Here is a 23,908-nt window from a genome sequence, read left to right on the forward strand (position 1 = left end):
CAGGGTGCATTCAAATCCCAGACTGCTTCCAAGTCAAACGTACCTTGCAGATTGCGTGTAGGCACATCAGCTTTATTCCGGCAAATCTGCCTTAATCACATTTATTGCAGAAATTCAAATCACAAGCTTTCTGGGGCCAACCCCTTCCACAGGTGCAACCCCTGAAGAAGGGGTTGGTCCCCGAAAGCTTGTGATTTGAATTTCTGCAATTAAATATGATTAAAGGAAAACTGTATCCCCCAAACAATGTAGGTCTCTATTAAAAGATACTGAGTAAAACAGCTCATGTGTAAAACCCTGCTTCATGTAAATGAACCATTATCATAATAATATACTTTTTTAGTAGTATGTGCCATTGGTAATCATAAATAGAAAATTGCCATTTTAAAAAATAAGGGCCGCCCCGTGAGATCGTAAGATTCACTGTGTACACATACAAACCACATGTAAGGTCACATGAGCCAATTAACAGACAGAGTTCTGCCTTTTGCTTCCTCACTTCTTCCTGTTACAGTTAGTGTTGTAGTATTTCTGGTCAGGTGATCTCTGAGGCAGCACAGATAGAGTCACGAAATGGTGGTTCAAGGCAAGAGATGTAAAAGGGCAATATTTATGTAAATATATATTCCAGTTTGGTAAGATTCTTTAATATGTCATTCAATTTGATATAAACTATCTGTTGCTTAAGTATTCATTTTGCGGGTATCGTTTTCCTTTAAGGCAAATTTGCCAGAATTAGTGATGGGCGAATTTGCGCCATTTTGTGAATTTCGCAGGAAATTAGCGAATGCTAAACGGCAAAGCGACCATTTTTTTTGACGCCGGTGAATTTCGCAAATTTATTTGCCGCGGCGAATCGCATAAGTTCGCACTAATCACTAGCCAGAATAAAGCTGGTGTGCTTAATCCCTACACTCAGTCTGGAAGATTAAAGATAAGTAGTCATATCTCTCTCTCTGCTAATAGTCAGCTGGATGTGGTTGTGCTTTGTGATACTGTAATTCAGTATTCATATATCAGCTTTTTTTTGGGACCTGTTGTCCAAAGTGCTCAGAGGCTGGGAGCTTTCTGGATAATGGATCTTTCTGTAATTTAGAGCCTTAAGTCTACTAAAAAATTATGTAAAAAGAAATAAACCCAACAGGCTGGGTTTGCTTCCAAAAATGCTTAATTATGTTTAGTTGGGATTGATTAAAAGGTATCCTTTTATTATTACAGAGTCTATGGGAGATGGCCTTTTTGTAATTCAGGGCTTTATGGAAAAAGGGTTTTCGGATAACGAATCCCATACCTGTATAACAATTCCCCAGGTATTCTGGAATTGTGTGGGGAAAATGTTGCATTGCAGATTAAAAAAAATATTCTAAATTGCATCTGAAAATTGCACTTGGCACACAGCACTGAATAGGTTAATTACCCTTACAGTTTCCTTCTCAGTACTGATATTGTTTTAGTCCCTTTAGCCTATGGGTCTGATATTTTTAAAGGGGCTCTATCGTGAAAATTAAAATGTAATATCAGCTTCATCTTGCTGAAATAAGAAACTTTATATATATAATCAATTAAAAATGCTGTACCATTTATGAAATAATTAAGTTACTCTTCACTCTCCCTCTCTGAGCAACCTGTGTCTCTTCATTCTGTCTTCATGCAGTAGGTGGAGCTAGTATTTGATTGACAGTTAGGTCTAATATATCCTTTTGGGAGGTTGCACCCTTAACCTAGGTGCTTTAAAAATAACCGGCTCTGATGGAAACCTATTTCTCTGCGTGCAGAATGTTAGCCAGAGTCTGTTATTTTGTTACCTTTTGTTTGTGCTGGTTATTTGAGTTATACTGCTAAGAAAGGAAGCCCCCCCCCTAAAAGATGTATTAGACCTACCTGTCAATCAAAATCAGACCTCAGCATTAAAGGGGAAGGAAACCTCGTCGGCGCTAACCCCCCTCCCCCCCTCCCGTGTATTGCCCCCCTCCCTCCTCCCCCCTGGCCTACCCCTCCCGCTGGGCAAATGCCCCTAACTTGTTACTTACCCTTCTGCGCAGGTCCAGTCCAGGGAGTTCACAGCCGACATCTTCTTCCACGCGATCTTCTTCCTCCTTTGACCGGCGCATGCGCAGTAGGATCGTTTCGCCGGTACGATCTACTGCGCATGCGCGTGACTTTTGGCGCATGCGCAGTAGATCCGTACCGGCGAAATGCTCCTACTGCGCATGCGCCAAAACGCCGGTCAAAGGAGGAAGAAGATCGCGTGGAAGAAGATGTCGCCTGTGAACTCCCTGGACTGGACCTGCGCAGAAGGGTAAGTAACAAGTTAGGGGCATTTGCCCAGCGGGAGGGGTAGGCCAGGGGGGAGGAGGGAGGGGGGGCAATACACGGGAGGGGGGAGGGGGGTTAGCGCCGACGAGGTTTCCTTCCCCTTTAAGACAGCATGAAGAATGACAGGTTGTGGAGAGTGAGACAGTGAGGAGTAACTTGATTATTTCTTGTACAGCACAGAATTTTTAATTGATTGTATTTAAAAAGTGTTGTGTGTCAGTGAGATTTCATTTTCACAATAGATCCCCTTTAAGGAGATGTTTTATTCCAAAGTTATTGAACTCATTAATCAAATTCATTGAATAATAAGTAAAATTATTTTTGTTTCTGTACCTATTATTCTTCAAGTTTATAAACCAGGCTTATTCTTATCAGAGCTGCAATAGAATAGAGCCATAGCTGGAACTGTGCTACAGGTATGACATTGAAGTTAGAAATAAAACAGTAGAATTGACTGAAGGATCACCCAGAAATGGCAATCGTCACCTCTCCCCCTCTTTGTTTTTATCAGCTTCATGGATATGGGGATACGAATCCCTTTACCACATCCCCAGCATATATTGCATTAGATATTACACGGCTATCTCCATTTCCTCCCTGTGCCTACAGCTTGGCAACAGACTACCAAAACCACATTACATGAAAGTAAGGAATTGAGTAACTGCTGATAGACTTTAGCAGGAGCTTGATACATAAAACCTAATTACATATTACATATTACAAAGCAGTCCAAGAGGCAGCATGTGTTTCTGATTGGCTAACTTAATCATGCAGCTTCTTTGAAAAACATTAGGACAAATCAGAGAGGATTAACAACAATTTTATGTTCACGTTTCATTTCCCATTCGAAAATGCAATGACTTTGGAAAGAAAAATCCCAAAGCAAAATAAGTGTTTTTGTTCTCATGCATGAGAGATGCCTCTGTGTAGAGGCAAGAAATATGGAGGTTCCAAATTACCTGTATAAATAAATAAGGAAGGAAAATGTTCTGTTTAAATGCTAGGAAAATTATTCTCAGTATAATTCTATTGTAATCTGCAAATCTCCTGAGGAAGAGGTCAGTCTCCTCCTAGTTATACACCACCCAGGCTAGGAAGGATTATTAGCGGAAGGAACACTTCAATTCATCCTCTCTAGAGAAATATCATTAAGAAAATTAAAGAGCCATTTTCCTCCCATCAATCAAATCCTCCTACAAGAGTGACATGGGGAACACTATCTGCAAATGGCCGCTGATAATAGAGCCTGTCATCATGGCACTTAGGGAGTCTCAGTAGTGAAAGATATTCTCACCCTGAAGTAACCTTTTCAGCTACAGTTTGCTAAATAATACCACCAACAAATCCCTTTTTTTGAATCACTTGGAACCAAACGAAAACCTTAACAAAAGCCACATAAAAAGCTTTGATTTTCTACCATTTGTATCATTATGCTTATCTGAAGCTTTCACCCCTGTAATTTAACCATGGCTTCAGTAAAAAAAAAAAAATAAGCATGAAACAAATTTAGGAAAATTAAATGTTTAAAGTTCGAGCTTGCTGGAAGCAAAAACGTGCTATTGTTCGATAAAGTTAATGAAATACAAAATTCCTTTGAACTGAGAGGTTTAGGTTTTTTTCTGCAATGAAACCAGCTTGTAAATCACTTTCCAGTGACAGTGGTCTGATAGAAATTCCCAGGCATTAAAGGCACTTACTGGCAACGTAGAGGCCATAATTGGACTTCCCTGGAGACGGCAAACTCTGCATATATATGGACTGTTGGTACAGCAGTCGTTGCTTCCATAAAAAGTAAGTCACGCAGCTGGTATACCAATGTGAATACCAATGAAGTGGGCTTAAAAGGCTCATTTAGTGCTCAACAGAGCTATTAAATGAGTCATTACTTCTCTATAACAAATTAATATTACAATGCTGCTGCAAAGAAAAAGGCCAAACTGCACAGGGAATGTAAAAGAATGGATCTAAGAATAATAATGAAACAAAATACATGTTTTATTAATAGTCTGATCTTTAAATGATCAATACAATCGATACAATGTATTATGATTATATATGAGAAAAGGGGGCATCTGTCAACCTAGACTTGGAAGGGATCTACAAAATGACCAACAGATTAGCCAGAAAGGCCCCACAAACATCTACTGTGAAATAATAATACTGCACTGTTATTACCCCAAACCAGAGGAAAATAAACGTAAAAAATTAACATTTGATGAATTCATAATACGTGTGAGGTTTTTATTGTAGCGCCATTTCTCAAATTACTCTCCCTCAGGCCACATAACACTAAAATTAACTCTCCTCTTTTACTTCCCAGCAACATCTGGCAAAATTGCTTCTGTCTTTTTTCCTGTTCTAATCATTCCCATTCCAAAGAAACCATCCCTTGACCCTTCTTCTCCTTATAATTGCCACCTCCACTCTTTATTTCCTACTGACTCTAAACTCTATACGTACCTTTTATACAAGCAGCTATCTCACTTTGCTTTCATTAATTCTCTACTTGAACTTCTTAAATCTGTCCTTCACCCCCTAAATTGCACAAAAATTACTCTAAGGAAAAAAAACCCCATGTCCAATGAATACTTCTCTGTTCAAGGATCTTCACACTGCTTTTGAGACTGTTGATGTTAGACTGCTGATTACATTTGACACATTCTCTATATGCTAAATGAGAGCACTTTACTGTCTGTCTACTCCCAGCTGATCATACAAGGTGAGATACAACTGTTTGATCAGATCTCAGCATGAGCATATCTGTTTTTTGACACATATTATACCCTTCCCATACTCCAGTAGCACTGAGAATTAGTATGCCCGATATTTAATGGAACACTTGATGAGCTGCTAACATGCTGAGGTCTTGTCCTTTTCTAAGCCACCGCTCTACCCCAACAAAATGCTGCTAAGCTAAACATCTATGCACCTTTCTCCTCACTCGAGCAGACTACTTAAGCAAATCCCTTACTGAAATAATTTTAATATAATTATAATATCCTTTCATTTTTTATTTATATATGTGGGTATATACCGGGTAAGCTTCAGAGCATGGTACTGGTTTCCTCAAGTCGAGAAAGTTAAATGCTAAAATAATAGAATAATACCCTTTACAGTATAGTTATCATGCAGCATTGTGAAATTATCACACCATACCATACCACTAACCTGCCAGCTATGTATTTCCTAGGACAACAGAACTGTGTCAAGTCTTAGATACAAAAATCAAACGTAGCCTTTAAGAGCTCTTTTGCAATCAGTCATAAAGCGATTAAAATATCTGAAGTTATCTGGTCCCTTTTCTTAGTGTGGCTCACTTGGATGCTCTGATGGGTATCAACATTTTCAACCTTTGAGATCAGCTTGTAATTTAATTTGAGGGTGTTGAGTAGCATGCTTACTGAGCAGACTTGGAAGCAAGCCCAGAAGTTAGCTGGCCAAGTATTTCCCACTGAACTATGCAATTGTAAGTATTACTATGGTTATACAAATAATTTTACATATAGAGGATTGTTGGAGACTGAAATAAATATGTACTGTATACATATTTGCCAATTACAATTAAAATGTTTACTTTTTCAGGTTTCTTAATTCTGTTTATGAGCTAGGGTATAGGAAACTAATAGGGCTGCTGTTCTGTAGGTAGACTTTTCGCAGCCGCATTTGGGAGGGGTTATGATAGAAATCAAAAGGTTATAAATGTATGATTTTTGGATAAATGTATGATTTTGTTGAATATGTTAATATGGAAATATTTCTTAATTCTGAGGTTAAAACAAGCTGCAAGTATTGCCTTGGCATATGCATAAGGTGTGACAGTGGCAGAGAGAAGCTAAAGGGGGCAGTCTATTAGGCTGGTAGCTCACAAATAAATTGCAAGCAGTGAGGCCCTCTATGTAGCCAACAGAGGAGCCAAGAGTAAGTTAGCCATATGTTATACCCAATGGATAGTTAGGGGACTATTTATTAAAGTCCGAATGCCAAAAACTGGAAAAATTCGAGTTTGTTTTTACTATAAAATCCAAATTTTTAGTGAAAAAAACCCTTGAATTTTGTATTATACCCCGAAGATGGAAAAAGACAGAATCCAAAAATCCGGCATCTCAGACCTGCCTTGGTTGTATATAAGTCAATGGGAGAAGTACTGAAGATATCTTGATCTGTGCTGGGTTTCGTGTAAAAATCAGAAAATTTCGTAGTTTTCGGACAAAAATCTGAAAAAATATAATTTTTCCAGCGGAAAATCCAAAATAAATTGTACGATTTGAATTTTTGGACGTTTTTAAAAATTCTTGGAGTTTATTCTCAACTGGGAATTTTTCGGGGAAAATGTATTGATAAACAAGAGGAAATAACCTATGAGGATAAATTCTGATTTTGATAAATAACCCCCATAGGGGCAAATTTACTAACCTCCGAAAATTTGCCAGCGACGGCTTCAATCACATCGCAACACTTCGCCAGGTCAATGCTAATTCTCTAAAATTCGAAATTGCGTCCAGGGCACCAAATGCTGGCGAAGTTGAGCTAGTGTTACTGCGGCAAGCAAAGCAAAGTTGCGCTAGTGTTGGCTAATTTGCATACGGCGGGAAGTTAAAGTTCAATGGACGTATATGTTGCAGCAAATGCATTACACTACACAAACCCGGGAAACCTTAATAAAATAAAGTTGTTATATTGCCCTACACAAGAGCCCCTATATAGTTTATGTGCCATATGTTAGGAAATGTAGGGGGGAAGCAAGTTACCCCAAAAAATGTAACGCTATTTTTCAGCCTATCACCCCGAAAAAGGAAAAGACGGTGCCGTTTTTTGGGACTTACAAAAATGTTCAACTTTCAACTATTGCACTTCGCCTGGTCCGAGGTGGTGAAGGCAAGTCTGGCGCAAGAGGTAACGTTCAGTAAAATCCGCATCTTAGTGAATTTGCGTAGTTGCGTCCATTCACCAGAGCGCAACTTTTCCAGGTTTAGGGAGTGAAGTACCGCTTGAATCTATTTCCTTTTGCTAGCGAAGTTACGCCAGGGACCGTTAGTAAATCGGCAAAGTACCTAAATGACACCCGCGTTACTTTTGCCCTTTAGTAAATTTGCTCCTTAGTGTCTCTGGAAGGATCCAGACAGCAAGGTTCACAAAATAGTCTGTTAACCTCTGGCTTTTGTGTGCTTTAACAAGTTTCAACCTGACGAACAAAACTCAAAGTTGCACATCTCTGTTAACTAAAACTTTCCTACCTACCAGCTAACATTTAAATCGCCAGCGCAAAGTTGCCCGAATTTGTCCTTGCAAGAAACTTCAGGCAACTTCAGAAAACCAAATTGTTGCAGATGTTTTAACCACTTGTGGCGCTATATAAAAATACAATCACAAATACAACACAATCTAACATACAAGCTAACAAAAGAAAACATGCAGTTTCAGTCTAAGAACCATTGTCTCTAATAGGGATGTAGCGAACGGCGGAAAAAATGTTCGCGAACATATTCGCGAACTTGCGTCAAAAATGCGAACGGTTCGCGAACGTCGCGAACCCCATAGACTTCAATGGGAAGGCGAATTTTAAAAGCTAGAAAAGACATTTCTGGCCAGAAAAATTATTTTAAAGTTGTTTAAAGGGTGCAACGACCTGGACAGTGGCATGCCAGAGGGGGATCAAGGGCAAAAATGTATCTGAAAAATACATTGTTGACACAGCGCTGCGTTTTGTGCTGTAAAGGGCAGAAATCACACTACGTCACTCAGGTGATGTTTCTGGACACGGAATGTGAAAAAGCTCACACAGCTAGGTGGCACTTGGTTAAAGACTGGGCAAACAATGCCTGCAAGGGCAACGTATACAGTAGTGGGTACGGAATATATTATTATTGCTGCTGTAAAAACATCACTCAGGTGATGTTTACGGACACGGAATTATTATTGTTATTTAGACAGAATGTGAAAAAGCTCACACAGCTAGGTGGCACTTGCATACCTCCCAACTGTCCCTCTTTTGACCACTCAACCCCCTGTCCCTCTTTTGTACTGGAAAGTCCCTCTTTTCTCTGAACTGAACAGCCAGAAAAAAAACAGTTTCTAACTTAATTAGCTTTTGGCAGAGAGCTCAGAACAGCTAACAGGTGCAAATAAGATACTTTGTAACAATTTTGACTCTGGTTGGTGCTGGTGGTGGTGAACTACTAGGAGGAGCAGCACACCAGTCCCTCTTTTCTCTGAACTGAACAGCCAGAAAAAAAACAGTTTCTAACTTAATTAGCTTTTCGCAGAGAGCTCAGAACAGCTAACAGGTGCAAATAAGATACTTTGTAACAATTTTGACTCTGGTTGGTGCTGGTAGTGGTGAACTACTAGGAGGAGCAGCACACCAGTCCCACTCCCCAACACAGCTAGACTAATAGCACTGGGCTCTTACAGTAGCAAAGTAAAAAAAACAAAAAAGAAAATAAAAGCAGTCCTTACAAGGACTATTGGGTTATTACAGCAGTCAGCAGATGAGAGATCAGAAGCAGTGCCCACAGCAGCTACATACAGAGCACTGCAATAGAAGGTAGATTACTAGTCAGCAAAGCTAACTAACCTAAACTCACTGTCCCTCAAATCCCTGCAGAGTTCTGTCCCTACAATACAGAGCAGTATCAAGTAGATTACTAGCCAGCAAAGTTACTATCAACTGTCCCTCAAATCACTTAACAGCTCTCTCCCTACACTATCTCTTCCAAGCACACACAGGCAGAATGAAAAAACGCTGCAGGGCTTCAGTTTATATATGGAAGGGGAGTGGTCCAGGGGGTGTGGGGGGGGTCCAGGAGGGAGAGCTTCCTGATTGGCTGCCATGTATCTGCTGCTCTGGGGTGAGAGGGCAAAAATAAGCGCCAGCTAAGGCGAACCCAAATTGGCGAACGTCGCGCGACGTTCGCGAACATTCGGCGGACGCGAACGGTCGATGTTCGCGCGAATTAGTTCGCGGGCGAACAGTCCGCGACATCCCTAGTCTCTAACCAAAAAAAAAAACCACAGCCATTCACTCTTATAAAGCAACTCGAAAGTGAATGTTCACACTTCAAAATGTTCTATTCTGTCATTTTCTCTTTGAAAGAGTTCTTCCAACAAGAGCATAACTGGGGTTTGGTGTTGTAGGTAATAAATTGAACAAAGCCTCACTGTTTTTTACCAGATGGATTGTGGTGAAGGCTACTATACAGTAAGGAGGAGCATGTTAAGCAGGCATTAGGTACTGAGGGATCAATTACTTGATGCTGGCTCTCTGTAAATCATTGAATAGCAAGCTAATTGAAATTCCATCTGCACACCTCATCTTAACTTTACCACTCATAACTAGTCCTGGAGTGATATCTGCTGAATTGCTACTGTAGGGATTAACAATGCTTCTATTTTGGAGGCTGTTTGATATAAAACCTGTAATAGACAAAATCATGTTTCTGCAGAAAAATGCTCTTTAAACCAGAGTATATTATTATTCTATCTCCAATAAAGTAGAGTATGAATAGTTACCATTACAGGTTCATACAAGAAAGCAAATGTTATAAACCATTACTTTCTACCCAACCATAAATTATGTTGTATAACTTTCTGTTTCCTAGAGGCAGGTGGGCACAGTGTAAGGTGACCAGACCTCCCATTGGGCTAAACAAGAGCTTTTATTAGAGGGCAGTGTTGACATGAATACTGCAGACTTCCCAATAATGTCATTTTGTTTATTTGGTTTCCTACTCTTATCTCGCTCAGTCTAGTTAAATTGGAATCACTAATCCCTAAGGGTTAACAGGAATTTTAGGCGCTACATGAAAACAGATTGTTTCCCACTGACATAAGATAGAACCAAGAATAGCTTGGACCCACCAGTGCCCAGATACTGGCAATAATGCATTGATTTGGCATTAACGCAACATTTTCTATAGCTCACTTTTGGGGAGATGGATAGTTACAGTGAGATGGCTGGTGTCCCTTATTGTTATGGGAAATGTCACAAGTGGAAAAATCCTTTCTGTGAATAATAGTGTTGACAAATTATGGTGATTCCCATAGTCCATGATGGAGATCAACACAATATGGTTCCCTGGGATTAATTTATTCATTTTGTGGAGCACAGGGGTATCTGCGTAATGGAACTTTACCCCTTAAGCTAACTTTTTATCCAACAAACAACTAGAAGAATAATTCTATCCAAAAATGACCACTGACAGTCCTATGCAAACAGTATCTAGTAGAATTAAGTCTAAAGCAACTGGACTGAATGAAAATCTTCATAGATCGTCCTAGACAAAAGATATCTACATGAATGAATTGAGCATACAAGAACATAAAATGTTCTTTTTTTTAACCAACAGAAAAATGTAATTAAAGCAAATAATTTTGAGCAAACATAAATATACTATAAGATAATAAAAAAAAACTCCTTGTCTGGGTATTTGCATTTGGAAGAGAGGTTTCAAGGAGGGCAAGTGTTTCAAATTTGGGTTGAAAGGAGCTTTTCTTCAACTAACGTCTGCCTTTTCAACTGATGGCGCTTCCCCCAAATTAAGTGCCATAGTAAATCCACACAGCATACTCAAAAGCATTGTTTAACTATAACAGATATCAAATGACATAAAAGACAGATAGGGTCCATCGTGATGGAGAACAGACAGGGCTTAGCAGCACAACACAAAGAGAAAAGACTCACTAATGTAATGTCCATTATCACCTCTTAACATCTATTCATGTTAATGTCTGCAGCTTTGCGTATTGTCCATTAGTGAAAGCAAAGCACATAGAAGCAACGTCATTATATATGGATTAAAGAAAAAATTAACACATTAAGTTGCTTTTTTGGGAATGGGAAAGGTTGCTGCACAGACACTGAGAAATAAACTTAAGAAATAATATTGTTGACTTAGGGGCAGATTTATCAAAGGTCGAATTTCGAAGTGGAAAATACATCGAAATTCGACCATCGAATAGAATCCTCCGACATTCGAATTCGAAGTCGGAGGATTTTATTCATCGTATGATTGTATTCCGATCGTAGCACGATCATACGAATCGTATTTCGAAAAGTGATTTTATCGTACGATTTTCTTTTGCAATCCAAAAACTTAGAAATATGCTTTGGCAGGTCCCCATAGGCTAACATAGCACTTCGGCAGGTTTAAGTTGGCGAAGTATTGAAGTCAAAGTTTTTTTAAAGAGACAGTACTTCGATTATCGAATGATCGAATAGTCAAAGTAAATTCGAAGTTGTAGTACTTTTTGTTTTGTTTTACACAGCATAATAAATATGCCCATAGATTGCATATGATGTGCACGCATGTGATGTCAACTGGTAGACTCTCTCATTAAACACATGTGCGTAACAAAACATGGCCACCCACAGCAGGATCTACCGCTAATGCAGACAGCATTACTTTATTTTATTTTTCACAAGGTATTTAACCATAAAATATGTGTAATATCTAAAGGACAAATTTAACCTTAACTTAAACTCCATACATGAAGGGGTCCTAAAAAAAATGTTCCGAAACAGTTACCTAGCTACAGGGTCTATTTGGTAGGTTACACTCTAGTGAGGAGCTGGACAGGCATTTCTGCAGGCAAGCTCCTGCCCCAATAAAGTTCAGAGAGGGCCTCTCTTACATACAAAACTATATCCCATTCTGGCCAATATACTGTACATATTTGGCCTTAAGCCAGGAACTGATGGTGCCAGCTCAGCACTTTCCTAGCCACAACTAAATGTTTTTGGGGAACAATGCCAATGGTATTCATGAGCCAGTACCTCAGCTGGAACTCATCCATTTGGCAGCAGCAATAAGAAAACGAGACCCAGATTTCTTGTAGCAAAAAGGTGACACATCCGGCACTGGCCTAAAATCTATGATTTATTAGGGTAGATTCCCCCTCACTATGTGCAGGTTACATGGTCAGTGAAGATACAAACAATGTTATAAAATGTGGTAACTGAATATACAAAATATATATTAAAGGAGACGGCATAGTGTGTCGATTACTGCAATATCATTCTTGCTATCATTTTCTGGTTCACTGAGCTGACACTCTAGCATTTCTCCTAGCCACCAATAATGTTTTTAATTGTTGCAGAATCACCCAAGCTTGGACAGGTACACTTTCAAACGGTATCTTTAAAAGTTTTATGGTTCTTCGCATTTTCTGCCATGTCCTTCACATATGGAGCCAAAACTAATCCTTTTGACCTGCTGAGTGTGTAATGAAGGATGGAAAAAGTATGAAAGGTTTGAAACAAGCGATAATATGCCTGCTACCTTAGTCTCAGACAATTCCTTTCATTTCCAAAGGCCAGAGAATGCCAGAGCTTTTCCTGGCAATAACTTAAAAGCAGTTGGTAATTGCTGAGACTCCAGCAATTGAACCAGTGGCTAATTGTCCATTTCTATAGAAGTCTACACCCCATTCTGTTTCTTAAATCATTTTCAAGACATCACTCTGCTGCTGCTAGCGATTCTTGGAAAGCAACAACCTATAAAATACGTGAGAGCAACTTACTGGCTGAGGCTTAAACCTGTGCTAAACATACACCAAACTTCCAGTGAACATCCAAATCCATATTCGTGTTTTTTAAATGGACAATAAAGTATAATTCATTTTATATATTTTGGGAATTTGTCACTGGTGCTCCGTTCAATAGCGTGATTCTTGGAAAGTGGCGTTTATTATCGGTGCAAAATAGTATACATTATGCTTACACAGGGTTAAAATGAATAATACAGATATGGAACCTGTTATCCAGAATGCTCGGGCCTGAGGTTTTCTGGATAACGGATATTTCCATCATTTGGATCTTCAGTCTAGTCTACTGGAAAATCATGTAAACATTAAATAAACCCAATAAACCGGTATTGCTTTCAATAAGGATTGATTTCACGTTGATTTGGATCTAGTACAAGTTACTGTTTTATTATGACAGAGAAAAAGAAAATAATTTTAAAAAATGTGGATTGTCTCATTATAATGGAGTCTATGGGAGATGGCCTTTCCGTAATTCTGAGCTTTCTGGATAATGAGTTTCTGGATAACGGATCCCATACCTGTACCAGTGTTTTGCACCCTGGTGATACATACCTTACAGAATGCACAGAGGGATTGTGGGTAATCTGCAATTTAATTGTTGCCACAAATTTTTTTTAAAGGGGACTGGGCCCCTGAACTTATGCCACTAACCACTTCCAGGCCCTTAATTGCCCCCCCCCCCTTCCCAGTGGAGTACGAACAAGTACATAGCTTGCTTTGATTGGTTATTATGAGTTATAAAAAAAAATTAGCAAGTCATTAATTATTATATTACCCCCAAGGTTTAGAGGAATGCTCACTGCAGCAAACATGTTTAGTAGTTGGCTTTAGGCCATTGCATAAGGCACTTCTCATTTCTAAATATAAATTACATATTCATTTGTAGCGAATAGATAGTCTGGGCACAAAAGAAGCAATGCAGTTATATTTAACTGACTATATATAATATAAAATAAAAGGAAGAACAGGCCTAGGTTACTGTGGGGTTTATTGTATGTAGCTGAGATGTATGCTGCCCTCAGCATTCTGTATGTCAAACACAGATCTTTGCTGTGATTTCGCCTAAAAAAATCCATGGCCATAAAAGGTAACTCCACCAATCCCTTCCATCATAGTAACATAGTCAGTTAGGTTGAAAAAAGACACACGTCGATCAAGTTCAACCTTTTAACTTTCTTTAACCTGCCTAACTGCCAGTTGATCCAGAGGAAGGCAAAAAAAAAAAACCATCTGAAGCCTCTCCAATTTGCCTCAAAGGGGGGAAAAAATTCCTTCCTGACTCCAAAATGGCAATCGGACCAGTCCCTGGATCAACTTGTACTATGAGCTATTTCCCATAACCCTGTATTCCTTCACGTGCTAAAAAGCCATCCAACCCCTTCTTAAAGCTATCTAATGTATCAGCCTGTACAACTGATTCAGGGAGAGAATTCCACATCTTCACAGCTCTCACTATAAAAAAACCCTTCCATTTATTTAGACGGAACATCTATATAATAATGGAATTTTCATTACTCACCTGCACGGAATGCATTTGTAAGGGAAAATGCTGAGCATATCCAAAATATATATTTTATTTCTAGTAACATCTTGACCTAGAATAAAACAAATATGGACCAATGTATTAGCATATACTGTATTACAAACAAGTGTCAGAACAACAGTTGCAAATGATAAATGTTTTTTCTCCACAATGCAACATTTTTTTCCTGGAATTTCTGCTTAGCTTTAGTGAAAGAGCTCAATGCTAAATTTAATTCCAAGGTACCTTGCGTCCATGCACTTTGCACTTGCGCTCATTAAATCAGAGCTTGCTGAAATAGCGCACGGCACTGCATCAAGTTGTAAGTAGTGTGTATGAGTAAAAGCACCTTTGCTAATAGGGTTTAAGTGTTTTATAATTTAACATACAAACTAAACAAATGGTTGAGTGTTGCCAGAAAATTCATGATCAAGTGCCTCTTCTGACACTTCAAGTATTTAGTGGCTTAACATTTTAGGTGTCTTCTTTCAAATGTAACTGTCAAAACAAAGCTGTGAAGTGTTAAGGTTGTAAAAACGTTTGTGTGGGAAGTACAAGTGTGCAAAAAACAGGCCTGTGTATTTTTATTTCACTTGAAGCGTGAGACCCAGGCAGTAATACCGATGAGCTGTAAAAATGGCCAACTGTTTCCCAATCCAGCATAGTCATTTTCCAAATTCCACAGGATTTTGCATTGATACATCACCTCTATCTTGTTCTTGCAGGTGGGAGCTATTTTGACAATGGAAAATTTATTGGTGAATTAATCACTTATATTTCACCATATAACTGTACAATAGATATCCCCAACCAGTGGTTTACAAGCAACATGTTATTTACCAACCCCTTGAATGTTGTTCTCAGTGGTCTCAATGCAGGTTTTTGAATTCCTGGCTTGGAGGCAAGTTTGGTGTACTGCCAAACAGAGCCTCCTGTAGGCTGTCGGTCCACATAGAGGCTACCAATAGTCAAACACTGACCATAATTGTCACCTCCAGGAAATGTTTGCATGCTTGTGTTGCTCTCCAACTTTTACATTTGAATGTGACTCACGGGTAAAGAAATATGGGAATCCCTGATCCACAGTAGGGAGATTCAAGTTGGAACTTGGAACTACATTGCACATTGTAGGTAAGGAACCTTCATGCAATCAAATGTGTGCCATCTATATGCAAATGTTGGATTAATATGTAATAGTCGATTTCGAGTTCTTAAAGGGCCAGAGTATGATAAATCTCGAAATTGAGTTTGGATAATTCACAATTCGAATTTGAGAGTTTTGACCCAAAAAAAGCATCAACCCTTGATAAATCTGCCGCATTATGTAAGGAATGAGAGGACATAAAAGGAAATGGGGAGTGGTGTTGGATGTAAAATATATGGGATGTGAAAGGAATGGAGAGCATAAGAGAAATAAAAGTTAAGAAAGGGGGAGGGGAGAAGGGATGTGGGAAGAACAGAAGAAAAAAGGTAGATAGGTCAAGGTGGGGGTAGAGGAAATCCTTTGAGTGAAAATGGCATCTAAGGGAAAAGACAAACGGTCAGATTCGGGGAGATTAGTTGCCCGGCGACAAGTCTCCTCTTCTTTGGGGCAACTAATTCCCCAAACTGCCTTCCTGCCAGCTAGAATGAAAAAAAATCCCACCGGTGGGATGGCAATCGGAGCTCTTTGTTTTCCAAAGCCGCCTTTAATGGGGTATTAAGATACCACCCAACATTTTGGAAATATCTTCATTTGGCCTTAAATATCACCTCCTGCATGCTGATGACATTCAGATATATTTAGACACTCCCTCACTAACCTCTGACGTTCAAACCCAGATAGCAGACTGCCTAGTAGCTATCTCTTCCTGGCCACCTCAAGTTCAACTTGGCCAAGACTGAGCTCACGGTCTTTCCACCCAAACCAAGCCCTTTTCTTCCTTTCACCATTACTATTGATGGCATGACTATTAACCCGGTTAACTCAGCACACTGCTTAGGGGTTTTTGACCAGTCCCTCTCCTTCTCTAATCATATTTATAATACTGCTAAAACCTGTCATTTCTTCCTCAGCAAAGTAGCCAAGATACGCCCGTTTCTTTCACAAACAACAGCCAAAACACTAATCCATGCCCTTATCTTGTCCAGTTTAGACTATTGCAATCACCTCCTAACTGGTCTTCCTGACTCCCATCTATCTCCCCTCCAATCAATCTTAAACTCTGCTACCAGGATCATTCTGCTCTCCCCTAAAATGGAACCTGCTCAACCCCAACTAAAATCCTGTTAAGCAAAGGATAGCATGTAAAACCCTTCTACTAACATTCAAAGCCCTTCACTCCTCTGCTCCTCACTATATTTCTTCTCTTGTCTCACTATACGTTTCTGGTTGTCATCTCTGCTCTTCTCAGAGTCACCTTCTCTTCACACCATCCACATCCATTGCCACCTCTCGTCTCAAACCCTTCTATCTTGCTGCTCCTTACCTGGAATTCCATCCCTGAATTCCTCCGTAAGGAATCCTCTCTTAATCTCTTCAAGAAAAAAGTCTACCTTTTAGACCACTAGAACATTAGCATAGTCCTGTCCCTACTGACTATGCCTTACCTTGTGCACTTTTTTATCTCCAATTTGTACCTGTATGTTAGCCTCCCATCCACTTAGACTGTAAGCTCTACAGGACAGGGACCTCCTTCCCACTATGTCTCTTATCACATAGCACTTACGCTGTTTGTCCTATGATTCTGTATATATTTATTATGTGATTTGTCTCTCCCAAGTATATATATTGTACTTTTATGCACTGTACAGTGCTGTGGCTCCTTACAGCGCTTTACAAATAAAGTTATACATACATAAATACATACAAATAGAAAGAGGAGCAGTGAAATTATTTTGACCATACCCATTTTTGTGACCACACCCCCTAATTACCATGTTAATTTTAAAAAATTTGGCAGGTTATGAAAGTTTGAACACATTTCTGTGGTTTTAATGTGTTTTTGCTAATGAAGGTGAATTTCCCTTTAAGCTGCAAGTCACCATTTCCCCAAGAGACCTGCTTATCTTAAATTGTTACAATTGTTTCTATGTTTATCTCAAATTGTTACAAAATTATCCAAGTGCACCTGCCACGTATTCTTGGCTCTCTGCCAAAATCCAATTAAGTTTTAGAAATGTTGATCTTTTTCTGGCTGTTCAGAGCAGGAGATCAAAGAGAAAGTCGGGACATTTCAGTATCAATCTGGGACTGCAGGCTGAGCTGTCCAAATCGGAACTGTCCCACGGAACGGAACAGTTGGGAGGTATGCTTAAGGACTTATGGGTGTAAAAGGGTGGTACCATTGTGAGAGCATAGAGATATCACAGAAAAACAAGGAACTGCTCAAATTCCAATAAGATGGTTTTTTCTCAAGGTCAAGGTGATATGACCAGGCTAGCTTGAGAACTGAATCCATTCAAGTCAGGGGGGAATCCCAGGGGAATCTGCATAAAAAGAATTTTATTCTTTCTCATTGTGTATTGTGATATGATGTAGCGGAGTAAATTTTATCAGTGACCTAGTAACCCGCAATCACTTACACAGAGTGCTCAGATGGTATCAGACACATTTGTTTAGAAAAACACAAACATTTGATTTGTTTTTGGTGCTGATCCAACAGGAAAGCAATTTGGGCAGCTATTTGATTCAATGGCTCAGGAGAATTGCCTAGTGCTGCATCACTAGTTATAATCAATAGAGCTGGCGAGGAGATCTCTGATCCCTTCTTTAGCTGGTAATGACACCCTCCTCTGCTCCAGTCTTCACATCCAATCCCCCCCCCCTCTGGGAATGGTGGGATCTGCTCTCTAACAATAATCAGTTGTCAGACTTTGCCATTTCCTCTGAGCGGGTGGTAATAAAAAAAGGTCTCCTAGAAGGAGTTTTATTCATGTCTCTCTTCAGAAGGAAAGTGACATGTTTAGGCAGTGGCATGGGATACAGAAATGCTGCCAGAAACCAAGTCTATAATTAGGGGGAGCAGTATTACATTTCGTCTGCTGTAGGGGCCCCCATATGTCAGGTGGGGATATAAATTAGGGGTGTCCAACAAACAGTACTTCCAGTTGTGTAACTGCAATTGTAGTATTCCTGTGAGGGATGCTGGATATACTGCTTGTGCTATCCTTTGACTATTGTCTACCTTTTCACCTCACAAGGGATACTGGGGACCAGGGCCAATGCCCTTCCTGGATGTCTGGACATTGTGCCAATAGCAGACTCTCTGCTGATCACGTGGGTACACTTTTCAGGTTAACAAGGTAGAAAGAACTTGTTAGAGGTATTGGGAATAAAATCAAGGCAGGAGGGCGTAAGACACACGCTTGTAACTGAGTAAAGAGTCGATCCATCGGGTTATTCTCCCTAAATGTGGATTCTACACAGGGCTGTTGGCTCCGGCAGCTCTCGCAGTACACGTGGCGATGGATAATACAGCGGATTTTCCCTGGCCGTTATCCGTAGCTTTTATAGACTGTAGCCTCCCTCCCAAGTGAGTTTGCAGTTACCGCCCTTGCCGTGGCTCATAGAAACAGCTGGCTTTTGTTATTTGAGCCCCAGCGGAGAGGGGGAGACGCCGCTGAGCTCAGAGCTGAGAGGCAAAGCCGGAGTTCTGTGAGTTTGTTCTGCACTGCTCTTAGATCCATCCACTCACACTCAGTTGGATCATGTCTGGTGGGGGAGGTGACTATCGTTCTCACTCAGGACTCGCCCGCCAACCCACTGGACCACCCCTCGCCTCTGCTGCCAGTGCCCCCGCCTGACATAATCTAATAATAATGACATAAGTAATAGGCTGACATGGGATATAATCCCCTGAAACCGGAGCCAGTCTCTCTGCGCAAATGGGAACTGGTTTCCTGATGCATTAAAGGAGTTGTTCACCTTTACATTAACGTTTAGTAGACTGTAGAGAGTAGTATTCTTAGACTAATTGCAACTGGTTTTCATGTTTTATTACTTATCGTTTTTGAGTTATTTAGCTTTTTTTTCAGCAACTTTCGAGTTTGCAATTTCATCAGTCTGGTTGCTAGGGTCCCAGTTACCTAGGCAACACACACACATTTTTTTTAAATAGTTTTTAAATTATTTGCCTTCTTTTTTTTTCTTTACAGCTTTCAAATGGGGGTCACTGACCCCATCTTAAACCCAAATGTTCTCTAAGGGTCAGGGCACACAGGCAGATTCGGGGAGATTAGTCGCCCGACGACAGATCTCCCCTTCTTCGGGGCGACTAATCCCCCTGAACTTCGGTAAATGAATCGCTCCGAGTGCCATCCCACCAGCAATTTATATTTTCGCCCCGAAAAAGAACAGATTTGACGCCGGGCAACTAATCTCCCCGAATCTGCCTGTGTGCCCTGACCCTTACACTTAAAACAAACTAAGTGATAGCCTAGAGCAGGGGCATAACTACAGAGGAAGTGGACCCTGCAGATGCAGGGGGGTACGGAGCCCCATGAGGCCAAATTTCAACCTATATTGGTAAAAAAGACAACCTCTGGACATGTTAGGGGCCCTTAAATTAATTTTCTGTGGGGCCCAGTAAGATCTAGTTACTCCACTGGCCTAGAGGCCAAGCTGAAGTGCCTGCCTCTCCTGCCATATGGATAGGGATCTTTAGGTGAATGGCAGCTGGTTCGAGGCACAGACATGGCACTGCTGGAGGCGACCCACTCATTGTAGGCGGGTTTTGATTCAAGGGACAGGTAAGTATCTGTTGCAGTTGCAAGCATTATCAGTGAATAAAGCCCACAGCAGCTGGAGGGTTGGACAATGCATTTTGAATAATGGGGGTCCCCGCCCATGGGCTGCCCTGCCCATTCCGCTCATCTCAAGTTGAACTTCTCCTTGCTATATTTTTTCCTTTATTAGTGTATTGCCTGGTTTTGTTATATAGTGGAATAGCTAGATGCTCCGGGGCCCGACAGCAAATTAATTTTAGGGCCCACAACATAACAATATATGTTGAAAGTGTCATTCTGTGGCTACTAAAGCAAATAAAGTTCTGTCTTGCATAAAAAAGGGCATTAACTCAAGGGTTGAAAACATAATTATGCCTCTTTATAGGTCCCTGGTGAGGCCTCATCTGGAGTATGCAGTTCAGTTTTGGACTCCAGTCCTTAAGAGGGATATAAATGAGCTGGAGAGAGTGCAGAGACTAAGTGCAACTAAATTGGTTAGAGGGATGGAAGACTTAAATTATGAGGGTTGGGGTTGTTTTATCGCTTGCGAGGGGACATGATTACACTTTACAAGTACATTAGAGGACATTATAGACAAATAGCAGGGGACCTTTTTACCCATAAAGTGGATCACTGTACCAGAGGCCACCCCTTTAGACTAGAAGAAAAGAACTTTCATTTGAAGCAACATAGGTGGCAGGTCCGGACTGGCAATCTATGGGTTCTGGCAAATGCTAGAGGGGCTGCTATAAGGTGCCATAGAAAGTCACTATTTGTGGGCTGCATGGTGGGGGCTGTTTGGGCTTCTTTGTGGGCTGATTGGGCCTCTGTGTACCTGAAATGCCAGGGCCTATTTTAATTCTCAGTCCGGACCTGGCAGGGGTTCTTCACAGTCAGAACAGTGAGGTTGTGGAATGCACTGCCGGGTGATGTTGTGATGCTGATTCAGTTAATACCTTTAAGAATGGCTTGGATGCAGGGGCGCGCCGCCAATGAGGCGAGCTGAGACGCTCGCCTCAGGCGGCAACGCCAAAGCGGTTTCTAGGGGCGGCAAAAAGCCGCTCCTGCACCTTTAAGAGCCGAATTTCCGGTTTTTAAACCGGAAATTCGGCTTTACTAATGCGAGAGAGCGCAATTGCGCTCTCCGCATTAGTGTTCCTGCCTCCCCTCCCGACAAGTAAGTCAGCGAGGGGGGGCGGCATTGCAGGAGCCGCCTCAGGCGGCGCTTAGGTATGAATCGGCGCTGCTTGGATGATTTCTTGGACAGACATAATATCAAAGGCTATTGTGATACTAAACTCTATAGTTAGTAAAGGTATGTGTATATATATATAATTTATGTGAAAGTATGGAGGGGTCCCCTTCCTCATCGCCCGATGGAACACGTGAATGATGTGCAACACGATACGACACAAAAGGGGGGTGTGACTGTGTAGCGAACCTCGTGCGCTGTAAAGAGAAACCTGACGGGCAGGAGGCGATGCAGCAGAAGCGATCCCGCGCGTGGCCGGTAGAGGTCGCAGTGTGTAACGTCTCGCAACGCGCATTCCTAGACATCCTATTAGCAGGGGTGTGAGTGAGGGAGAACAATACATCCGTTCTGTGACTCCCATAAAACACATTGCTCGAGATATCGGTGATTAGACGGAAAGAGAACGAAGCAGCAGCAACAGCAGGAGGTTGGTTTGCAGCAATCAACCCATTCAATCCTGTCGCAGTTTATGATTTTTTCCCTATCTTATTTTTTTTTCTGCTTGTCTGGTGTAAACCATTAACCCCCCTATAAATCACTCACTTGTTTGAGTTTGCGCTGAAATCCAAGTGAATAGTGACCCCCCAGCTGTACATCATGTACACAAGCCCCTGCATGTTAATTAGGAGCATCTAACGAGATGGATGGACAATGCCTTCAATTTCTGCAGCTGGGGGGGGGGATTTCCAACTTGGTAAAAGTGTTGGGCATTTGGGAAGTTCTGTGGCCGCGCAAATACGCAGCCTGCTGCGCACGGTCCAATAGCGCACAAAGGGCAAAGTCACCTTATAACCAAGGCTCAAACGTTACTTTGTGCGCTAGTTCCCTGATTATGATCAACTGCTTCTGCCCTTGGCACAATAAACAGTTAATACCTGCCTTGTCTTGGAAAATTCGTTAGCTAGGAACGTGAATATCAAATAAATAAATAAATAAGATGTTTTGTATTTTCCAGCCTCCCAAACACAGGACATAAATGCCAATGGAAAATAAACTGAATGGTGTGGGTTGAAGAGGGCATCGCCCCCATCCCCCAAAACTTATAGGGTACACTAATATTGCTATTGAGGTTTAGCTGTGCTCAATTAAGGGACATCTAACATTGAGGTTTAGCTGTGCCAATGCCAGGCTCCTTGTGGCTGCAGATCAGCCTTGTGCTCCCCAGAGCAGTTGGACAAAAGCAATGTGAGCGCAGCTTTGCGCAGAGACAGAGAAAGGAAAGCGCTTTCCAAGAACACAAATCTCTTGCCTGTTATCTGATGGGGAACAGCACAGAGACATGTCATCGCCTCTCCCAGCCCTCACTCCCTCCCTCACTCACTGCCTCTTTATTACAATACGATTGTTACACTGTCCCTCACTCACTGCCTCTTTATTACTATATGATTGTTACACTGTCCCTCACTCACTGCCTCTTTATTACAATATGATTGTTACACTGTCCCTCACTCACTGCCTCTTTATTACAATATGATTGTTACACTGTCCCTCACTCACTGCCTCTTTATTACAATATGATTGTTACACTGTCCCTCACTCACTGCCTCTTTATTACAATATGATTGTTACACTGTCCCTCACTCACAATGGCACAACAATCAGCCACATCGTGCGCTCCTTCCCGACCAACTATTAGACAGAGCAGATCATTCATTCAGAACCTGTGCCCAGGTGACTTTTTCTCATATTTTATATTTTGTGAGTTTTTTCATGATAAAATGTGCGTGAATGAATTGCACATTGTGGTGCCCCTGGGTACCAAGCACAGAGTTGCCGGACAAGTGAAATACAATGAATTTACCTTTTAAGGTGACCTAGCGGTGCAGCTGCATCCAATCCACATACAGAAATCTCCCCCAGACTTGCTTGCGGCTGATGGAGTAATATTCCCAGACTGGAGGGGGGATGCTTTTTGAGGGGGGATCCTCTCCGCAGGCTCTTGCCCCAGCTCTATACAAAGTCCCAGTGGTACAAGGGCACCTGATTCCCAGAAGTGTCTGTGTTGAGTCCTTGTGTCTGTGCTGAGTCTTGTGTCTCTGCTGAGTCTTGTGCAGGAGGAATCAGTGAGCCCGTTTGGCTGCAAGTTCAAATGCGGGATGTGACACCCCTCATGATTATATCATTATACCGTCAGCGGGCAGGGAAGGAGGGGCGGCTGCAAAGCAAGAGGAGGGCTCAGCGACCCTCCCTCACGCCAAGGAACTAGAGCTTCCAAATAGAGAGCTAAGGACATCGGCACCAGGACCACTCGCTTCTCACCTTGTCAGATAACGAGTGGCCCAATAAGTCCGCTCACAGCTCTTTCTCTATCTCCTGTCCTCTCTCTCTCTCTCTCTCTCTCTCTCTCTCTCTCTCTCTGTCTCTTACAATCTCTCTCCCCTCTCTCTCTCTCTCTCTCTCTCTCTCTCTCATTCTCTCCTGTATCTCTCTCTCTCATTCTCTCCTCTCTCTCTCTCTCTCTCTCTCTCTCTCTCTCTCTCTCTCTCTCTCTCTCTCTCTCTCTCATTCTCTCCTGTATCTCTCTCTCTCATTCTCTCCTGTATCTCTCTCTCCTGACTCTCTCTCTCTCT

The 23,908-nt window shown here is 41.3% G+C and overlaps 1 protein-coding gene across 4 annotated transcripts in view; it reads right to left on the bottom strand.

Annotated features, from left to right (window-relative positions):
* Positions 1 to 23,589, bottom strand: part of LOC108707243 (versican core protein) — a 91,996-nt gene extending 68,407 nt beyond the window's left edge. For 3 of the 4 annotated variants that reach the window (XM_041580485.1, XM_041580486.1, XM_041580484.1), the window contains exons 1-2: positions 23,140 to 23,588; positions 14,378 to 14,453 (exon numbers count right to left, since the gene is read on the bottom strand). In XM_041580485.1, the coding sequence (XP_041436419.1) occupies positions 14,378 to 14,447 (70 nt within the window). In that variant the 5' untranslated portion in view covers positions 14,448 to 14,453; positions 23,140 to 23,588. Of the gene's footprint in view, positions 1 to 14,377; positions 14,454 to 23,139 lie in introns of all 4 variants that reach the window. The other variant, XM_041580487.1, reaches the window with a different exon arrangement.
* Between the last annotated feature and the right edge of the window lie 319 nt (positions 23,590 to 23,908).

This window comes from Xenopus laevis, chromosome 1S (assembly GCF_017654675.1).
Source record: "Xenopus laevis strain J_2021 chromosome 1S, Xenopus_laevis_v10.1, whole genome shotgun sequence".
NCBI classification, from domain to species: Eukaryota; Metazoa; Chordata; class Amphibia; order Anura; family Pipidae; genus Xenopus; species Xenopus laevis.